This window comes from Grammomys surdaster, unplaced genomic scaffold, assembly GCF_004785775.1.
Source record: "Grammomys surdaster isolate TR1022 unplaced genomic scaffold, NIH_TR_1.0 134, whole genome shotgun sequence".
Classification (NCBI taxonomy): Eukaryota; Metazoa; Chordata; class Mammalia; order Rodentia; family Muridae; genus Grammomys; species Grammomys surdaster.
In genome coordinates this window covers 1,899,650-1,918,312 of record NW_021604592.1, presented here as the reverse complement: position 1 = coordinate 1,918,312, position 18,663 = coordinate 1,899,650, and the positions used below count along the sequence as shown (strand labels likewise).

The 18,663-nt window shown below is 38.1% G+C and overlaps 1 protein-coding gene across 1 annotated transcript in view; it reads right to left on the bottom strand.

Moving 5' to 3' along the window:
- Nucleotides 1–5,740: 5,740 nt before the first annotated feature.
- Kcnd2 (potassium voltage-gated channel subfamily D member 2) overlaps nt 5,741–18,663 on the bottom strand; it is a 479,008-nt gene continuing 466,085 nt past the window's right edge. The window contains exons 5-6 of the mRNA XM_028762623.1: nt 16,462–16,709; nt 5,741–8,373 (exon numbers count right to left, since the gene is read on the bottom strand). Coding sequence (XP_028618456.1) covers nt 8,196–8,373; nt 16,462–16,709 — 426 coding nt within the window. The 3' untranslated portion in view covers nt 5,741–8,195. The remainder of the gene's footprint in view (nt 8,374–16,461; nt 16,710–18,663) is intronic.

Below are 18,663 nucleotides of genomic sequence, written 5' to 3'. Positions count from 1 at the left end.
GAAGCACTCACACTGAAATGAGATGTCTTTAACCACCCAACCTCCCACACAAGGCTCAGGGATCTGAGTGGAAGAGGAGGCAGAAGGACTGCTAATGGATGCTAATGGTGGATGGCTCTAATGAAGCCGAGTTTCTCAGACACAACAGGGCTGGTGCATGTGTGACAGATTATGACAGCGTGCATAAGACCTTCACAAGTTCAACACAAACGACATGGCAGCACGGAGAAGGGAAATGGTGCTTTTATTTCCTCAGGTGATGGGATGAGATGAGAGTCACACCCAAGCTGGGTGAGTGCATTGGCTTTGCCTGATCTTAGAGAACTTCTCTGTTCTAATTATCCATAGGCCTCTGGCCTGGAAACTTCTAGCCTTCATACAATTGAATCTTCCAAGATGGCTGATTCAATCTGGCTTTTCATGGATTTTGACAGAATTGCTCTGCCTCTATTCATCCTAACTTTTTTTTCTAATCTTCTGGCTTTTTTTTCTCTGGGTAATTCTGTCTTCACCTGTGTCTAGCTTGTTCTCTCTGTAAAATGGCCCCAGTAAAACTGCCAGTGCATATCACATGGCACACACATGCCTTCCCTTCTCTTTCCCTGCACTGCTCTTTTGTAGCCTGTCTTTCCTGTGCTGTTCTCTTAATTAATCTCTTCTCTGCTGTGCTGTTCTTGTGAGACTTGGGGATATCCTATCTCTGACTCATTCTGTTAAATCTTTCTCTGGTTTGTCACTTTGTCTGCTCTTAAATTAGACATCACTTTCAAACAACGCCTTCCTTCTACAAACTAAACTTATTTTCATTGTTAGGGCTTAAAGGTGTGCACCAATAGCATGTCTGTATTATACTAGCTATATTATACTGCAATCCAGAGTGTCTGCATTTCAGCCAGATCACATAGACCTAGAAGGTCTTTGGGTATAATTCCTTGCCAGTGCAGCCATGTTGCTGGTTTAAAATTCCTCTACAGATAACTGATGTGAGAGAAAGTTCCTCTATAGGGCAGACGTGTGTGTGTGTGTGTGTCTGTGTCTGTGTGCATGCACGTGTGCACGCATTTATGTGTATGTGCATGTACATTATTTTTTTTAAGAGATGAAGGATGATACATTGAGTGAGAGTGGAGTGGGGAATAGACCTGATAGGTATTGGGGAAAAGAAAAAATGATCAAAATATATTGTACGAAAAAAATTTAAATAGCAAAAAAGGACTATAGTTTCATAAAAAAGAGAAAACAATAGTTATTCTGGTTATCATTTGTATTTAAATTTTGAATAGATTTCAGAAGAGTTAAAAAAAATAGGTAAACAGAATAATGGACATTCAGCTACTTAAACCAGACACATCACTGTCTGATTTTTGCCCTGAATTCCAGTCGTCAAACTGCTTCCATTGTAATTGTTCCTACATTTGCTCAGAATTGGGTTGCCATAATATATCTAGAAGAGACAGCTAACAGAAAATACGTCTTGAATTATTTTTTAGCATCCTTACAAAACTAATAAATCTATATCTAATCATAAATAATTGCACCAAAATTTATCCAAATCACAGAATTTTTGTCACTAAACTAAATTTTAGGTATGTTTGAGAAACTGACCTAACACTAAATCCTTCCAGGCTTCAGACCTTGGGTCCCTGAAAGGCTTTCTCGATTCCAGTTTCTAGAGCCACCCATGACTTAATTATTTGACTTCTCTACCCTTGAGTGACTAGATACATCTTGCTTTAGACAGTGGCACTTGCTGATACACTTCCTTTTAGCAATACAGTACACATTTCTATTAGTTCTTTCTTGTTGCATAGACCTAGTGTGTAGATGGTATTCAGAAATAATATTTTTCTTTCTGAAACCATTTTTGAGAAATTATATCTTTATAGCAATTTTAAAGAATTTTATAAAACTACAATATCCCATCAAATTTCTACAATGTATTATGTGGATTGGACAACAATAATGCCACATGTATTCTCACATGCATGTCTTTTGAATGAGAATTACACTTCAAAATTTCATGTCAAAGAAGTTTTGGGCACAATACAATGGATAATAAATTTACCATTTGGGTGGTAGAAAGGGAAAGATTGAGATGGAGGATAAAGAGAAATTATTCTTAATGCCAGTGTTATTTTTGAACATAAAACAAGAAAACGATGAAGCCAAAAGAAGAAGTTTTATGGCAGGTAGTTACCTCCCAAGTACCATTTTAAAAGGTACATTAAATTTCCTACAGTTCCCTATAAATCAAATGCCTGTGTTTACAGTTTATGGAAGCCTTTTATTTTATTAGGGACAAATAAAATTTTTGGATTTCTTTGTAAAGATGGAAATAAGCAGAGGCATTTTAACTTTATCATATTTATTTGGGATGCTGAAGAATGCAGTTATTTTGCCCATCAGAGTCTCTTAGTACCTCATTTTGCGTGTGGTACTAAATGCCAATAGGCCCTTTGTGGCCATTCTCTAAAAAATGTATGCAAGACTTTAAAAAGTTACAAAGGATAGTGAAGTGGAGAAATCAAGGTGATTTATATAACTTCCGAATATTTCTATTCTGTTATCCCTAGCTTCTAGGACTTAGCCTGGGATCTGATTAGGTACTATGATTACATATTTCATCAGCAACTTTTAAAGTTTGGCAGACTTTGCTTTAAAATGAAAGCAAGTCTCTGTAACACTCAAGTTTTCTTCATTCTCACAAACATATACAATGTTGCATAGTTGTGGGGTTTCTGGAAAATTCCTTGTCATAAAGATAATGTTTCATAGCTAGTTTTCATTTTATTTTAATTACTAATGGTGAATCCAAAAGCTTTTCATAGCAGTAAACTTTAAGGTGAGGAACAGTTTTAGATTGATAAAAAAGAAAGAAAAGTTGATTATCTGTCTTTGATAATGTTTGAATTTAGAAGAAGCTACTGCATCACAATATTTCTAAACAATAGAAACTGTTTTACAGAATGTTACATTTTAATTTTAATTGTTATGCTTTTCAATTAGGGATTCCATGACTTGCTATTTATTGGTTCTGACATTTTCTGTATAGAAAATGTTTAATGATTGGCCTGGTGGGCAGTCTCATTGTTTTTGTGTTTTCATGGTTGGTAGTCATCATTGCTTAGAGCTCACTATGAATCAATTTAAAAAACTGTATGCTGAAAGAACATGTTAGAGGTTGAGTTTGACAATTTGTGTATTGATTTCTTCCTAGGTTGGCATAATATTCTACTTTTATTTTTTATTTTTTGCTATATTCTGATATAAAATCTTTTATCTGCTAAAGAAGGTGAGTTGATAGGGAAATTTGAGCAATTCTTTAACCCAATTCAAAGTTCTTTCAATTTCAAGTCTCACTTCTCCTTTTGCAGTTCTTAAGAGTTGTTTCTTATTGTGTTATTTTAGGTTCTTGTTCTCTGCTGTGCATGGCCTTAGACTCTTAGAGAATAACTACTGAAAACTGATAATAGGTAAAATGCCTTTTGGTCTTCTAATTCACAACCCTGACAAAGCAATTGAGTAGACTGAAACCAAATATTAAAAATGCTGGCTCAAACAGTGGATGGGTGCTTGGGGACTTTTATGGAAGAATAGGAAGAAGGATTGCAGCATCAAAGGGGATAGGAACTTGACAGGAATATCAACAGAGTCAACTCAGCTGAACTCCTGGGGCTCTCAGAGTCTGAATCACCAACCAAAGAACATACACAGGCCGTCCTAGGCCTCCTCACACATACGTAGCAGATGTGCACCTTGACCTTCATGTGGGTCCTGAACAACTGGAATGGGAGCTATTCCAAAAGCAGTTGCCTGTCCTTGGAATAAGTTGTACTAGCTGGGCTGCCTTGTCTGGTCTCAGTAGGAGGGGAAGTGCCTAGTTTTGCAAAGACTTAGCAAAGTACCAGGATAGGAGGAATTCTTATGGGGATACAGCCACTCATAGGAGAAGGGGGGGTGATGGAGGAAGAATTGTGACTGGAGGGGGCAGTGAGTGAGATGTAAAGTGAAGAAGTAAAAACCCAAATTAAATTAAATTAAAAAAAATGCTGATTCATCAACTAAAGTAGAACCGGAGGATGTTTGAGGAGAAGAGATGGATACGTAGGGTGCAGCTTTGGAGAGTCAAAACCAAAACATTATTACTATGGGAAAGCCTTTGCTATAAATATAGCTATTTCAAGCATATTGTTGTTTAAAATATTAATTACTTAGAAATAAGACATAATAGCACTATAAGAAAAATTTTACTCTCTTAAATGCAACTAGCTGAGATAGAAATAGTTTGAATTTTTATTTTCAATAAAAAAACGGTGTCTCTACATAATCATATTGAAAATTCTATTCAGGTTTACACAGGGCAATAACCGTCTTTACACCTGTGAGTTAACCAAGAAAATACTTCAATAACTCTTCCGGGAAGAGGGCTTGTCTATCTTATGAGACTCAGAGGACTCTTGTGCTTGAAATCAAGAACTGTTTTTATTCTTTTGAGCGATGTTGCTGGTAGACATGAGAGAAACTCCCCAGAGGCTCTTTCCAAGCTACTGTGGTGACTAAAGTGAAGGAAAGAGAGAGGAGCAAGGAACTTCTTAAAGGCAGGACTGATATGTCAGCATGTCACAGCGCATTATATAAAATAATCACCAAAAATATGGAGACTGTATACTGAAAGGATAATATACAGAAAGAGTGAAAAGTAGTCTTTGTACTAAATGGCTTGTCTCCTTTCCTTCTTAATTGTTTTTAACTGCAATTTCCCCCTTTTGTCTCTTCCAGGATATTGAAAAGGCTGTCAGTACATGCACATCATTTGAACAGGGATGACCTCCCTGATTGTGTTATCTAATACGTAAGGGTTGTCTCTGAAGCCATATACACACATACAACAAAAATGAACTCTGTCGATTGTTTTTGTACATTCTCTCATATATGAGTTTAACAACATTTAAAAAAAGAGGCTCTCAGTTTGAGGGGGGATAGAAACATTAGAAGGGGCAAAAATGGGAGGGAATCATGGGAGGAAAGGAAAGGGGGTAGTGATATAGTTATATTTTAATTAAAATGTAAAAAAATGCAGTATATCTTAAAACAAAACTAGTATCTGTCAATTAATCATCTATCATCATCTATCTCTCATCTATGTATTTATGTACATGTGTATGTATGTATGTATGTATGTATGTATCTATCTATCTATCTATCTATCTATCTATCTATCAATCATCACCAATCATTTATCTATCCCTATCATCTATTTATCTAGCTATCTATTTCTATTATCACCAATAATTTATTTATATCTATCTATCTATCTATCTATCTATCTATCTATCTATCTATCATATCTCTCATTTATCTATGTATATGCATATAGTTAGAGGCATATAAGTCACCCATTTTCTTACCCCAGACCCCTCTATTTTGACTAAGAATTGAAACAAGCTCTGACCATTGCTACAATTTTTCAACTTAGCTTTGCTTGATACAAGCAACAGTGATAAGAGTATGTCTAGCTCAAAGTCTGGGCTTTCTAAGTGATTGCCCACTCCACGATGTATCTCTCTGGCATCCTACAGTTGGAGAAAAGCTATTGTCGTAACTAGTTTACAGTACAGTGATGTTTTGAGTTCTCTTAGTCTGCATGATCCACAGTGTCCTTTTAGATTTATTGTTAGTGTGACACATCTTTTGGAAAGGGATTAAATCTAAGAAAAAAGGGCCATAGTCAACCATGTTGTCCTGTTCAAGCATGCACATGTTTTATTTAAGTATTCTCCAAAGGTCTATTTTTTTCCAGCATAATGCAGATATTATGCTATCCTTTGAAATAAGATATATGAATTTCAAACAAAATTTCAAAAACAATGACCTTAGTTACTCCATATGATACACAGAAATAATTACATTTCACTTACAGTACAGTTGCACTTAACACGGTCATCAATAGTCATTCACCACCAACACAGTATATTTTTAAATCACCTAAAACATCCAAAAGATTATTTTTTAATTTCATTTCTGCAAAACTGAAGAAATTAATAATTTGTGATAAACAACAAACCAAAACGGGAAGAATAATTATCAACCAAAATAAGCTAAGTCTGTGTTGTTTTATGTCCTATTAAGAACATGAAAATAGAATTTCTTACTGGGACTCAAAGGATGTTAAATGTTCCAGATTGTACTTATTTAAAAATATTTTTTCAATAAACACCATCAAAGAAGTTTCACTATATATTTGCTCTAGAAGCATAAAGTGACAACAGGCAGGTGTTAATAGAATTGTTAATATTCACGCCGCAGGATTATTAGTAACTTTTTCAAAGACACACTAGGAGTAAAGCCAGGTCTTCCCAAGGGTCAGCTGAGTTCTTCTTCCTGTCACTCAGCTTTGATGAAAATCTACTGTGTGCCTAGCACTGTCCTAGAAGCTATTCTATAAATGGGAAGTGACTGTTTCTGGCTTTACCTGAAAATGTTTGGGTTAATTCCTTCCTTATGGTAAATTGTAATAAGCATTTCAAAATCTCTATGATAGAGAGGACTAATTATTTATTCTTTTTCATGTATAGAAACTAAGCTTTCATTCTTACAGTGGTGGCTTAGAATGAACAAAACTTTTCATTAGACATAAAACTTTGTTTTTTTATTTTTACACTGTCACGTGCAGACACATCTGCGGATATTCAAGGGTGAAAAGGTAGCAAGAGTTTTCACTTAAATGTACATAGTGTTCAACTTCACATTGTCACACTCCCTCTTCCTGATTTTGCAGAGAACTTTGTGCCTTGTGATACACTAGAATCTTTTGAGATACATTGTTGCTTTCTTGGATGGCATTAAAAGCATGCTCTCACCAAATATTGCTACACAAAGCACTACAGTTTACCTCTGCATTTCAGCTGTTCTCAAAATGTATTGAAGATCTGAAGCAAAATAATTAATACATTGAGTTAGATTCTGAAATCATCCATCCTGTGTTTTGTTTTAAAGTACCATTTAACTCCTCTCAGAAAACACATATGGGTGTTTGCAGGGTCTGGGTTTTCTATAAATAGTGAAAACACTGGAGATATTTCATGTCAACTCCTTTACTCTAGTTTTAATCAAGGGGATTGATGACAGTCTTCTTATAATAATTGGTTGAGAAATACAAAGCAGAAAACTTTTGTTTTATTACTACAGTAAACACTAATCCTGTCATTAATGGGTAAGCTCAGTAGAAAGACACTAGAGAGATCCAGGGACAGATAATGCACTGGGTCGCAGGAATACGGTGGACCAAAGAATACTACCAAAAAACATTTATGACACAATAGTTTTGGATTAAAAAGTCACCTAAAAACTGGCCACACCAGAAGTCTTTCTATGAATGTGGCTCTAACTGTATCTATGAATATGTGGAAAGTCCAAAAGAAAAATCCTGATACAACAGATATAGAATGAATTATTGCAGTTATAACAATGACTAGGTGCAAGGTTAAACAATAATTAATACTGAACTATCCGAACACTTTAGATTTACTAGTGTGCATCCTCATGAGACACTGCAGTGCTAAAAGGAGTTTATTTGCACAGCCCACCATAGAACATGGACGATCAGCTCATTGTAAGTGCACAGAAATTTCCCCTTTCTACAGGTATAGTTTGTCATGCCTATTCTGACGACAACATAAGGAAACTGAGATCACTGCTCCAAAGAATTCTAGCATGCATTGGGATGGTTTCCTTCAGTCCACACAAATGGATCGTATGAATTTCTCATTGACAGTAATCTTCACCAGAGCCAATGTTCATGGTTTTTTAACAGGAAAAATTTTTATCAAAATGTCTTCCATATTTTTTTGTTTCGCATTCAACTGGAACATTATGTTCAAAGATTCGTTTTATTTGTTTTATTAAAAAAGAGTTCTGATCATAAGAGGCATCAATAGATGGCATTTCATTGTGCTCATTCACAAAGTCAAAGGACCACAGAGTCACCCTCTGTGGTCAGGTCGAACGCTGTCTAGAAATGCCTTTTGGTGGTTTGATTCACATCTTCATCTCTGAAATCTTTATTTCTGTTTCATCGCCAACCTTCTTGCTTTGCTGTCTTAGTATGCAAAAAGGGAATATTATTTCTTCTTTCTTCTCCTTTAGACTGTTTCCATAGTCAGGGCTCAAATTCTCTCAGACCTGTGCCAATTGTCTTACAAAGCAGACACCCTGACGATATTTCCTCCCGAATACTCAGGAGACTCAGGCCTGTCATCGCCTTCTGGTGTAGTTACTGGAGGTGTTGGGATGCTTATTATTGCTGTGGTCACGTAAGGTTGTTCACAGTTTAGCTTAACACACTCTTCCATTTTGGCATTTAAGCTGGATCGGCTAATGAGAGAGAAAAGTAGTTTTGAACAAGTAAGTTATTTAAGTTGTTTTTCATGTAACTGAAGAATTCATATTTTACTACTAAAAATAATATTTAAAATAAATAAACAATACTCCATTTTAAGTCACTTTAACATATTATCATGAAATGTTCGTCAGTTTATTAACATGAGTCACATTCCTAAAATCCTGCCCAAATTAGTTCAATCAATTGTTTCTCAAAGTATGTTCTATAAAAATATAAAGAAAAGGCCTCAGATAACAACCGAAATAGTTTCTTCTGGCAGAGACTGTGAGAGGCTTCAGCACAGAACGTCATCCCATGGAGATTTTTGTAACACCTAAGGCTATGAAATCTTAGGGATGGTGTTGTTTTGAAAAGTTACAATTTCTCGCCTTCTGCCCCTGCCTGGTCCTCTGGGCTGGAGCAGACACAGAGTCGGTCTGCTCCCGTCCTGTTGAGAAACTGAATCCTGAGTCATCCAGGAGCCACTGCACTCAGAGCAGCTGGTAAGAACTCCATCTCACTCCCTAAACCCCAGAGATAGATCAGGGAGCCAGGGACATCCAGGGCACAGCAGCTACCCAAGCCCCGCCCCTCCGGAATTCCACTTCCCTTCTGCCCCTGCCTGGTCCTCTGGGCTGGAGCAGACACAGAGTCGGTCTGCTCCTGTCCTGTTGAGAAACTGAATCCTGAGTCATCCAGGAACCACTGCACTCAGAGCAGCTGGTAAGATCTCCATCTCACTCCCTAAACCCCAGAGATAGATCAGGGAGCCAGGGACATCCAGGGCACAGCAGCTACCCAAACCCCGCCCCTCCGGAATTCCACTTCCCTTCTGCCCCTGCCTGGTCCTCTGGGCTGGAGCAGACACAGAGTTGGTCTGCTCCTGTCCTGTGGAGAAACTGAATCCTGAGTCATCCAGGAGCCACTGCACTCAGAGCAGCTGACACAGAGTCGGTCTGCTCCTGTCCTGTTGAGAAACTGAATCCTGAGTCATCCAGGAGCCACTGCACTCAGAGCAGCTGGAGCCACTGCACTCAGAGCAGCTGAAACTGAATCCTGAGTCATCGAGGACCCACTGCACTCAGAGCAGAAGGATTTCCAGATCCAAGAGGTGGCCTGAGTCCCAGGAGTTATTCCACCCAGGAGACTAGGAGCATAAGACCACAGAGACCTCTGGACTCTGAGGAGCTCTGCAATAAGCAAGATAACTGGAAATACAGACTCCAGTTTTACACAGTGAGGGAAGGTACCACTAGAGTTAACCAGATGGCGAAAGGCAAGCGCAAGAACATAAGCAACGGAAACCAAAGTTTCCTGGCATCATCAGTGCCCAATTCTCCCAATATAGCAAGCCCTGAACACCCCATCACACCTGAAAAGCAGGATTCAGAATTAAAATCACTTCTCATGATGATGATAGAGGATTATAAGAAGGAATTAAGTAACTCCCTTAAAGAAATACAGGAGAGTACAAGTAAACAGATAGAAGCCCTTAAAGAGGAATCACAGAAATCCCTTAAAGAAATGGAAGAAAACACAAAGAAGGAATTAAACAAAAACATTCAGGATCTGAAACTAGAAATAGAAACAATAAAGAAAGTTCAAAGGGAGACAACCATGGAGATAGAAAACCTAAGAAAGAGATCAGGAGTCACAGACGCAAGCATCACCAACCGAATACAAGAGATAGAAGAGAGAATCTCAAATGCAGAAGATACGGTGGAAAATATTGACACAGTTGTCAAAGAAAATGCAAAATGCAAAAAACTCCTAACTCAAAACATCCAGGAAATCCAGGACACAATGAGAAGACCAAACCTAAGGATAATAGGTATAGATGAGACTGAAGATTCCCAACTTAAAGGGCCAGTAAATATCTTCAACAAAATTATTGAGGAAAACTTCCCTAACCTAAAGAACAAGATGCCCATAAACATACAAGAAGCCTACAGAACACCAAATAGACTAGACCAGAAAAGAAATACCTCCCGTCACATAATAATCAAAACATCAGATGCACAAAACAAAGAAAAAATACTAAAAGCAGTAAGGGAAAAAGGTCAAGTAACATATAAAGGCAGACCTATAAGAATTACACCAGACTTCCCACCAGAGACTATAAAAGCCAGAAGAGCCTGGACTGACATCATACAGACACTAAGAGAACACAATTGCCAGCCCAGATTACTATACCCAGCAAAACTCTCAATCACTATAGATGGTGAAACCAAGATATTCCATGACAAAACCAAATTTGCACAATATCTTCCCACAAACCCAGCACTTCAAAGGATAATTGATGGAAAATGCCAACACAAGGAGGGAAACTACAACCTAGGAAAAGCAAGTAAGTAATCTTCCAACAACCCCCAAAAAAGATACAAACATAACTTTACCTCTAATAAAAAAAATAACAGGAAGCAACAATCATTTTTCCTTAATATCTCTTAACATCAATGGTCTCAATTCCCCAATAAAAAGACGCAGACTATCAGACTGGATACACAAACAAGACCCAGAATTTTGCTGCATACAAGAAACGCACCTCAGTGACAAAGACAGACACTACCTCAGAATAAAAGGGTGGAAAACAATTTTTCAAGCCAATGGTCCCAAGAAACAAGCTGGAGTAGCCATTCTAATATCAAATAAAATCAACTTTCATCCAAAATTAATCAAAAAAGATAAGGAAGGACACTTCATACTCATCAAAGGAAAAATCTACCAAGGTGAACTCTCAATTCTGAACATCTATGCTCCAAATGCAAGGGCACCTACATACATAAAAGAAACTTTACTAAAGCTCAAAACACACATTACACCTCACACAATAATAGTGGGGGATTTCAACACCCCACTGTCAGCAATGGACAGATCATGGAAACAGAAACTAAACAGAGACACTTTGAAATTAACAGAAGTTATGAACCAAATGGACTTAACAGACATCTATAGAACATTTCATCCTAAAACAAAAGAATATACCTTTTTCTCAGCACCTCATGGTACCTTCTCCAAAATAGACCATATAATTGGTCACAAAACAAGCCTCTACAGATACAAAAAGATTGAAATAATCCCTTGCATCTTATCAGATCACCACGGACTAAGACTGGTCTTTAATAATGACAAAAACAATGGAAAACCCACGTACACATGGAAACTGAACAACTCTCTACTCAATGATGACTTGGTCAAGGAAGAAATAAAGAAAGAAATAAAAGACTTTTTAGAATTCAATGAAAATGAGGACACATCATACCAAAACTTGTGGGACTCCATGAAGGCAGTGCTAAGAGGAAAGCTCATAGCTCTAAGTGCCTACAAAAAGAAACTGGAAAGAGCACACACTAACAAGTTGACTGCACAACTAAAAGCTCTAGAACAAAAAGAAGCAAATACACCCAGGAGGAGTAGAAGGCAGGAAATAATCAAACTCAGGGCTGAAATCAACCAAATAGAAACAGAAAGAACAATACAAAATATCAATAAAACCAGGAGTTGGTTCTTTGAGAAAATCAACAAGATAGATAAACCCTTAGCCAGATTAACCAGAGGGCACAGAGACAGTATCCAAATTAATAAAATCAGAACTGAAAAGGGAGACATAACAACAGAAACTGAAGAAATTCAAAAAATCATCAGATCCTACTACAAAGGCCTATACTCAACAAAACTGGAAAACCTGGATGAAATGGACAATTTCCTAGACAGATACCAGGTACCGAAGTTAAACCAGGAGCAGATAAACCATCTAAATAGTCCCATAACCCCTCAGGAAATAGCAGCAGTCATCAAAAGCCTCCCCACTAAAAAAAGCCCAGGACCAGATGGTTTTAGTGCTGAATTCTATCAGACCTTCAAGGAAGACCTAATACCAATTCTCTTCAAACTATTCCACAAAATAGAGACAGAAGGAACACTACCCAATTCGTTCTATGAAGGAACAATTACACTCATACCCAAACCCCACAAGGACCCGACAAAGAAAGAGAACTTCAGACCAATCTCCCTTATGAACATCGATGCAAAAATACTCAATAAAATTCTAGCAAACCGAATCCAAGACCACATCAAAACAATCATCCATCATGATCAAGTAGGTTTTATCCCAGGAATGCAGGGATGGTTCAATATTCGGAAATCCATCAATGTAATCCACTATATAAACAAACTTAAAGAAAAAAACCACATGATCATCTCACTAGATGCTGAGAAAGCATTTGACAAAATTCAACATCCCTTCATGATAAAAGTCTTGGAAAGATCAGGAATTCAAGGCCCCTACCTAAACATAGTAAAAGCAATTTACAGCAAACCAGTAGCCAACATCAAGCTAAATGGAGAGAAACTTGAAGCAATCCCACTAAGATCAGGGACTAGACAAGGTTGCCCACTCTCCCCCTACCTATTCAATATAGTACTGGAAGTCTTAGCCAGAGCAATTAGACAGCAAAAAGAAGTCAAAGGGATACAAATAGGAAAGGAAGAAGTCAAAATATCGCTATTTGCAGATGATATGATAGTATACTTAAGTGACCCCCAAACTTCCACCAGAGAACTCCTAAACCTGATAAACAACTTCAGCAAAGTGGCTGGTTATAAAATCAACTCAAACAAATCAGTAGCCTTCCTCTACATGAAAGATAAACAGACTGAAAAAGAAATTAGGGAAATGACACCCTTCACAATAGTTGCAAATAATATAAAATACCTTGGTGTGAATCTAACCAAGCAAGTGAAAGACCTGTATGACAAGAACTTCAAGTCTCTGAAGAAAGAAATTGAAGAAGATCTCAGAAGATGGAAAGATCTCCCATGTTCATGGATTGGCAGGATTAATATAATAAAAATGGCCATCTTGCCAAAAGCAATCTACAGATTCAATGCAATCCCCATTAAAATCCCAACTCAATTCTTCACAGAGTTAGAAAAGGAAATTCTCAAATTCATATGGAATAACAAAAAACCCAGGATAGCGAAAACTATTCTCAACAATAAAAGAACTTCTGGAGGAATTACCATCCCTGACCTCAAGCTGTACTACAGAGCAATAGTGATAAAAACTACCTGGTATTGGTATAGAGACAGGCAGGAAGATCAATGGAATAGAATTGAAGACCCAGAAATGAACCCACACTCCTATGGTCACTTGATCTTTGACAAAGGAGCTAAAACTGTCCAGTGGAAAAAGGACAGCATTTTCAACAAATGGTGCTGGTTCAACTGGAAGACAACATGTAGAAGAATGAAAATTGATCCATTCTTATCCCCTTGTACAAAGCTCAAGTCTATGTGGATAAAGGACCTCCACATAAAACCAGATACACTGAAACTAATAGAAGAGAAGGTGGGGAAAAGCCTCGAATACTTGGGCACAGGGGAAAAGTTCCTGAACAGAACTCCAATGGCATATGCTCTAAGATCGAGAATTGACAAATGGGACTTCATAAAATTGCAAAGTTTCTGTAAGGCAAAGGACACTGTCAATAGGACAAAACGACAACCAACAAATTGGGAAAAGATCTTTACCAATCCTTCATCTGATAGAGGGCTAATATCCAATATATACAAAGAACTCAAGAAATTAGACTCCAGACAACCAAATTACCCTATTAAAAAATGGGGTATAGAGCTTAACAAAGAATTTTCAACGGAAGAAACTCGAATGGCCGAGAAGCATCTAAAGAAATGTTCAGCATCCTTAGTCGTCAGGGAAATGCAAATCAAAACAACCCTGAGATTCCATCTCACACCAGTCAGAATGGCTAAGATTAAAAACTCAGGTGATAGTAGATGCTGGCGAGGGTGTGGAGAAAGAGGAACACTCCTCCATTGTTGGTGGGACTGCAAGATGGTGCAACCACTTTGGAAATCAGTGTGGCGGTTCCTCAGAAAATTGGACATAGCATTACCCGAGGATCCAGCTATACCACTCCTAGGCATATGCCCAGAAGATGCTCGAACATATAACAAGGACATATGCTCAACTATGTTCATAGCAGCCTTATTTATAATAGCCAGGAGCTGGAAAGAACCCAGATGTCCTTCAACTGAGGAATGGATTCAAAAAATGTGGTATATTTACACAATGGAGTATTACTCAGCTATTAAAAACAATGAATTCGAGAGGTTCCTAGGTAAATGGATGGAACTAGAAATTATCATCCTGAGTGAGGTAAGCCAATCACAAAAGAACACACATGGTATTCACTCACTGATTATTGGATATTAGCCTAGAACCTTGAAATGCCCAAGATGCAACTCACAGGCCACATGAAGCCCATAAAGAAGGAAGACCAAGTGGGGGTGATTCGGTCCTTCTTAGAAGGAGCAACAAAATACTCAAGGGAGCAAATATGGAGACAAAGTGAGGGACAGAAACTGAAGGAGGGGCCGTCTCAAGACCACTCCACCTGAGTATCTATCCCATGTGCAATCACCAAAGGTAGATGCTGATGTGGAAGACAGGAAGTGCATGCTGATAAGAGCCTGATATGGATATCTCCTCAGAGGCCTTCAAGAGTCAGACATATTCAGAGGCAGATGCTCACAACTAGCCATTGAACTGATCATGGGGTTCTCAATGGAGGAGTTAGAGTGAAGACTGAAGGAGCTGAAAGGGTTTGTGGCACCATGAGGAGAGCAACAATACCAACCAACCACAGCTCCCAGGGTCTAAACCACCAGCCTGGGAGCACTTAGGGGGGGATCCAGGGCTTCAGCTGAATATGTAAAAGTGGAGGGCCCTGCTGGGCATAGGTGGAAGAAGAGAACCTTGACCTCATGAAGACTGGATGCCCCAGGGGGTGGGAATTTTGAGGGTGGGGAGGTGGGAGTGGGGGGGTGTAGATAGAGGTTACATCCACAGAGAAGAAGGAGGAGGGGCGAGGGGATTGGGGGTTCCGAGGGGGTGGTGGGGGATGGGGTAAGGGGACAACATAGGAAATGTAAATAAATCATCCAATTAAAAAAAAAAACACCCAACTCATAAAAAAAAGTAAATAAAAAAAAAAGACCTGTTTAAACTAGCTCAACGATCAGTAATTGTTCCCATAACAATTGTTCTCACTATACCTGTTAAAGATGACTTTCAAACAGTGCACATTACAGGGCCTCAGAAATTGAATCATTGTTGAAACACAACCCAAAAATGGAATTGTTTGAGGAGAACTGTGAGACTTTGTGAGAAAACTTCAAGAAAACAAGTGTCTTATAACCTCAGTTTCTTCAAAGCAATGAAAATTGTTCTAAAAAGATTTTCATGTCCCTCTGAGATGCAGGAGGGAGTTTACTTCAGATTACTCATTACAACTGGCTATTGTTATTTGTTTATATGCCTCTGTGGAAAATCATGTTTTACCTCATGCAGCTTATCTATAACATGTGGCTTTCCTTTGTGATTGTACACTTTACTCATGTGACTTTTCAAAACCCCCCAAGTATAAATTGTCTGATGCTCTGAATAAACTAGCTGTTGCATGAAAAAAAAAAAAAGAAAAGTTACAATTTCTCGAAAGCTCCCACTTAATGATAAGCCATATGTTAAGAACCTCAAAGGCTTAGCTATAAGTATCTGAAGCCTGACATTTTCTACAAGTGACAGACTTACTGTAAACTTCCCATGGCACAAGAAGAAAGGTGAGGGAAGTGGATCAGGGAGGTGGATGCCTTCCCGATTGTTCTCCATTTCATGTATTGAGACGGGGTTCTTTCTGACTCATCAACTCCAGAGAGTCTCGGTACCCAACCCCAACTTATCCGAAGGATTCCCTGTCTCTGCCTCCCAAGTGATGGGATTTTACATAACTGCAATGTATGGCTGGCTTTTATGTGGATTCTAAAGAACTGGACTCTAAGTCTTTAGGCTTCTATGGCAATTGATTTATGTAACTAGTCATCTCCTCTGCCTCCTGATGCAGCTTTAGACCCTTAACGAATATGCTCATTTTTGCTTTGTCACTTTTCCCTTGTTTCCTTGGTACTAGGATTAAAGGCCACTTTGGTTGCACCATGATTGCAGCAGACACGGTCTGTGCAGCAGGACAGGCATTTACACAGTACAGATCAACCCCAGGTACCTGTTGGATAGTGGAGTTCTTTCCACACATCTGATCTGAATTGTACTGAGCTCTTGCACACTGCCTCTATGACTTCCCGACACATTGGCATTAGGAATGCGGAAAGTCTTTTTGTGTCTCCGTGAGCAGCAAGTGCTGGTGACTCCTTGTTGTGAAGAGAGAGAGGGACTGTGACTTGAAGGGCGGTTAACTGTGGCCACTTCCATGCAGCTTTCTTCAAAGACTTGTTCATCCACAAACTCATGGTTCTGTGGGAGAGTTGTAAGAAAATGTGAGGGTGGCAGATAAAGGATTTTGTAATTTAAAAGAAATTAAACACTTTTCTTTCATAACTTAAAAATACACTAAGATTCAGGTTAGACTTGATCCAATGGGTCACAGAAAGACTAAAATACCAAATTCAACATTCCTTTAGGGAACTTTGTCTTGGAAAAGAATCTTTCTACCTAGATCTGGAGATAGAGGTGTGAGAGCTAATACAGTGTTTATTTGCAGGCCAACATTTAAAAATATATCATTCATTAACTTAAGCATAAAATTAGAATGTTATAAACTAAAGAAACAAAACAAAACTCTTAAGTGAACATAAAAATATCCACAGGGAATTTATAAGCTCATAGTGACTTTATTATAACTAAACATAAAATGAGACCTACTGTAACAGGATGTCCTAAATTAGATTACCTACTGTGTATTAGCAAGCATCTTCATGTGGCATAGAAATGCTTTAATTAGAAGCTGAAACCTCAGGCCTTTCCATTTCTTTTGATGCTACCCTAAAATTCTCAATATACACAAAACTATTGCTTATTCATAAAAAATAAATTATATGCCCGTATCTGAGAGATATCTCGCAAGAGATTAGTTCCAAGGTTTTGTGGCCTCTTTGCTTATCTGTGTGGTTCATCACTTCTATTTTTCTAACTCCCTGTTCAAGGACAGTGAGATGTGTCATTTCACTTACCACACTTTAAAGACCACAATATAAAATTTCATGTAAAAATAGTAAAGAATTATCTCCTGAAACGCCTACAGAATAATTCTGCTTCAGAAACATAAGATCAAACGTTCCTTAGCCCGAATTGCTGGAGAATGATTTCAATTATGATTTTTATCTGCGTGCGTGTAGAAATGGCCTTATAATGGAAGGCTTTGCACATTTTGAATTTAACTTAACCATCTCTCATCCTAAAATATTAGTAAAACAATTGAAGCGATTCATGGCCTAATGGGAAACAGATTGATTTAGTTACTCATTTTGTCATTGCTTTGCTGAGGGTAGCATTTTGAAGCATGTAGAATTCAACATTCTACTGTTCGGGGTCCAGAGAACAATGATTAGGTGTCAGGGTTTCGTGATAATTTTCTTGCACAAAGGATTCATAATCTGGGTTTTTCTCTTACAAGGCACATGCAACACACATGATAACCATTTACAAAGCATGGCAATCCAACTTATCTCGTTAGGTATTGGAATTAAAGAAGATAGTCTGCTTCTGGATGCTGTATATATTTTCTAAGTAGCTCAAAGCTAAAAACAATTTTTTTTTTATTAAGAAATGTTCTTCAGTGGTAAAATAGTGGAAAAGACATGAGAAAGAAAAATCAATCTATCTTTAATCTATCACTTAATTTTAAAGCGTTCTCTAGCTATTACATTAGAAGTACAGGTATAATGTTATTTAAATTTTAAATACAATCATGAAACTGCCCTAGTTAAATCTCTAAAATTTTCCACTTATTGTTAGATAACCACCCCAACAGCACAGCAACCTGGCTGTGTCTTTCTCTTGGAGTCTTTATGTACCTTCTGGGGACCTTTGGATTCTTTTGCTGCCTCCTCATCTGCTTCTCTACCCTCTTCCTTTACTTACATCATCTTTTAAGTGTGAGCCTGAGATACCCCCATGTCTTTGCCCAACTAATTCCAAACTCATCTGTATCTATCAACCCTCCAAAGAACTGAAAGATGCACAGGAAGATTTTCCTGAGCCCGCCCACGCACGGATCCTCATTGGCCCAGACTGTGGACCTGCCTTGCTTATGCATGGCTCACCGCCCTTCTCCAGTTACATCTATTATTCTTGTTTTGCAGGAATAGTGCAATGGAGGCTTGGTGGTGATGGAGTTCATCCTGATTTCACAATACCATGGATCTGGCTCTCTTGTGGGTACAGAGCAGACAAGTGATTATGTATCTGC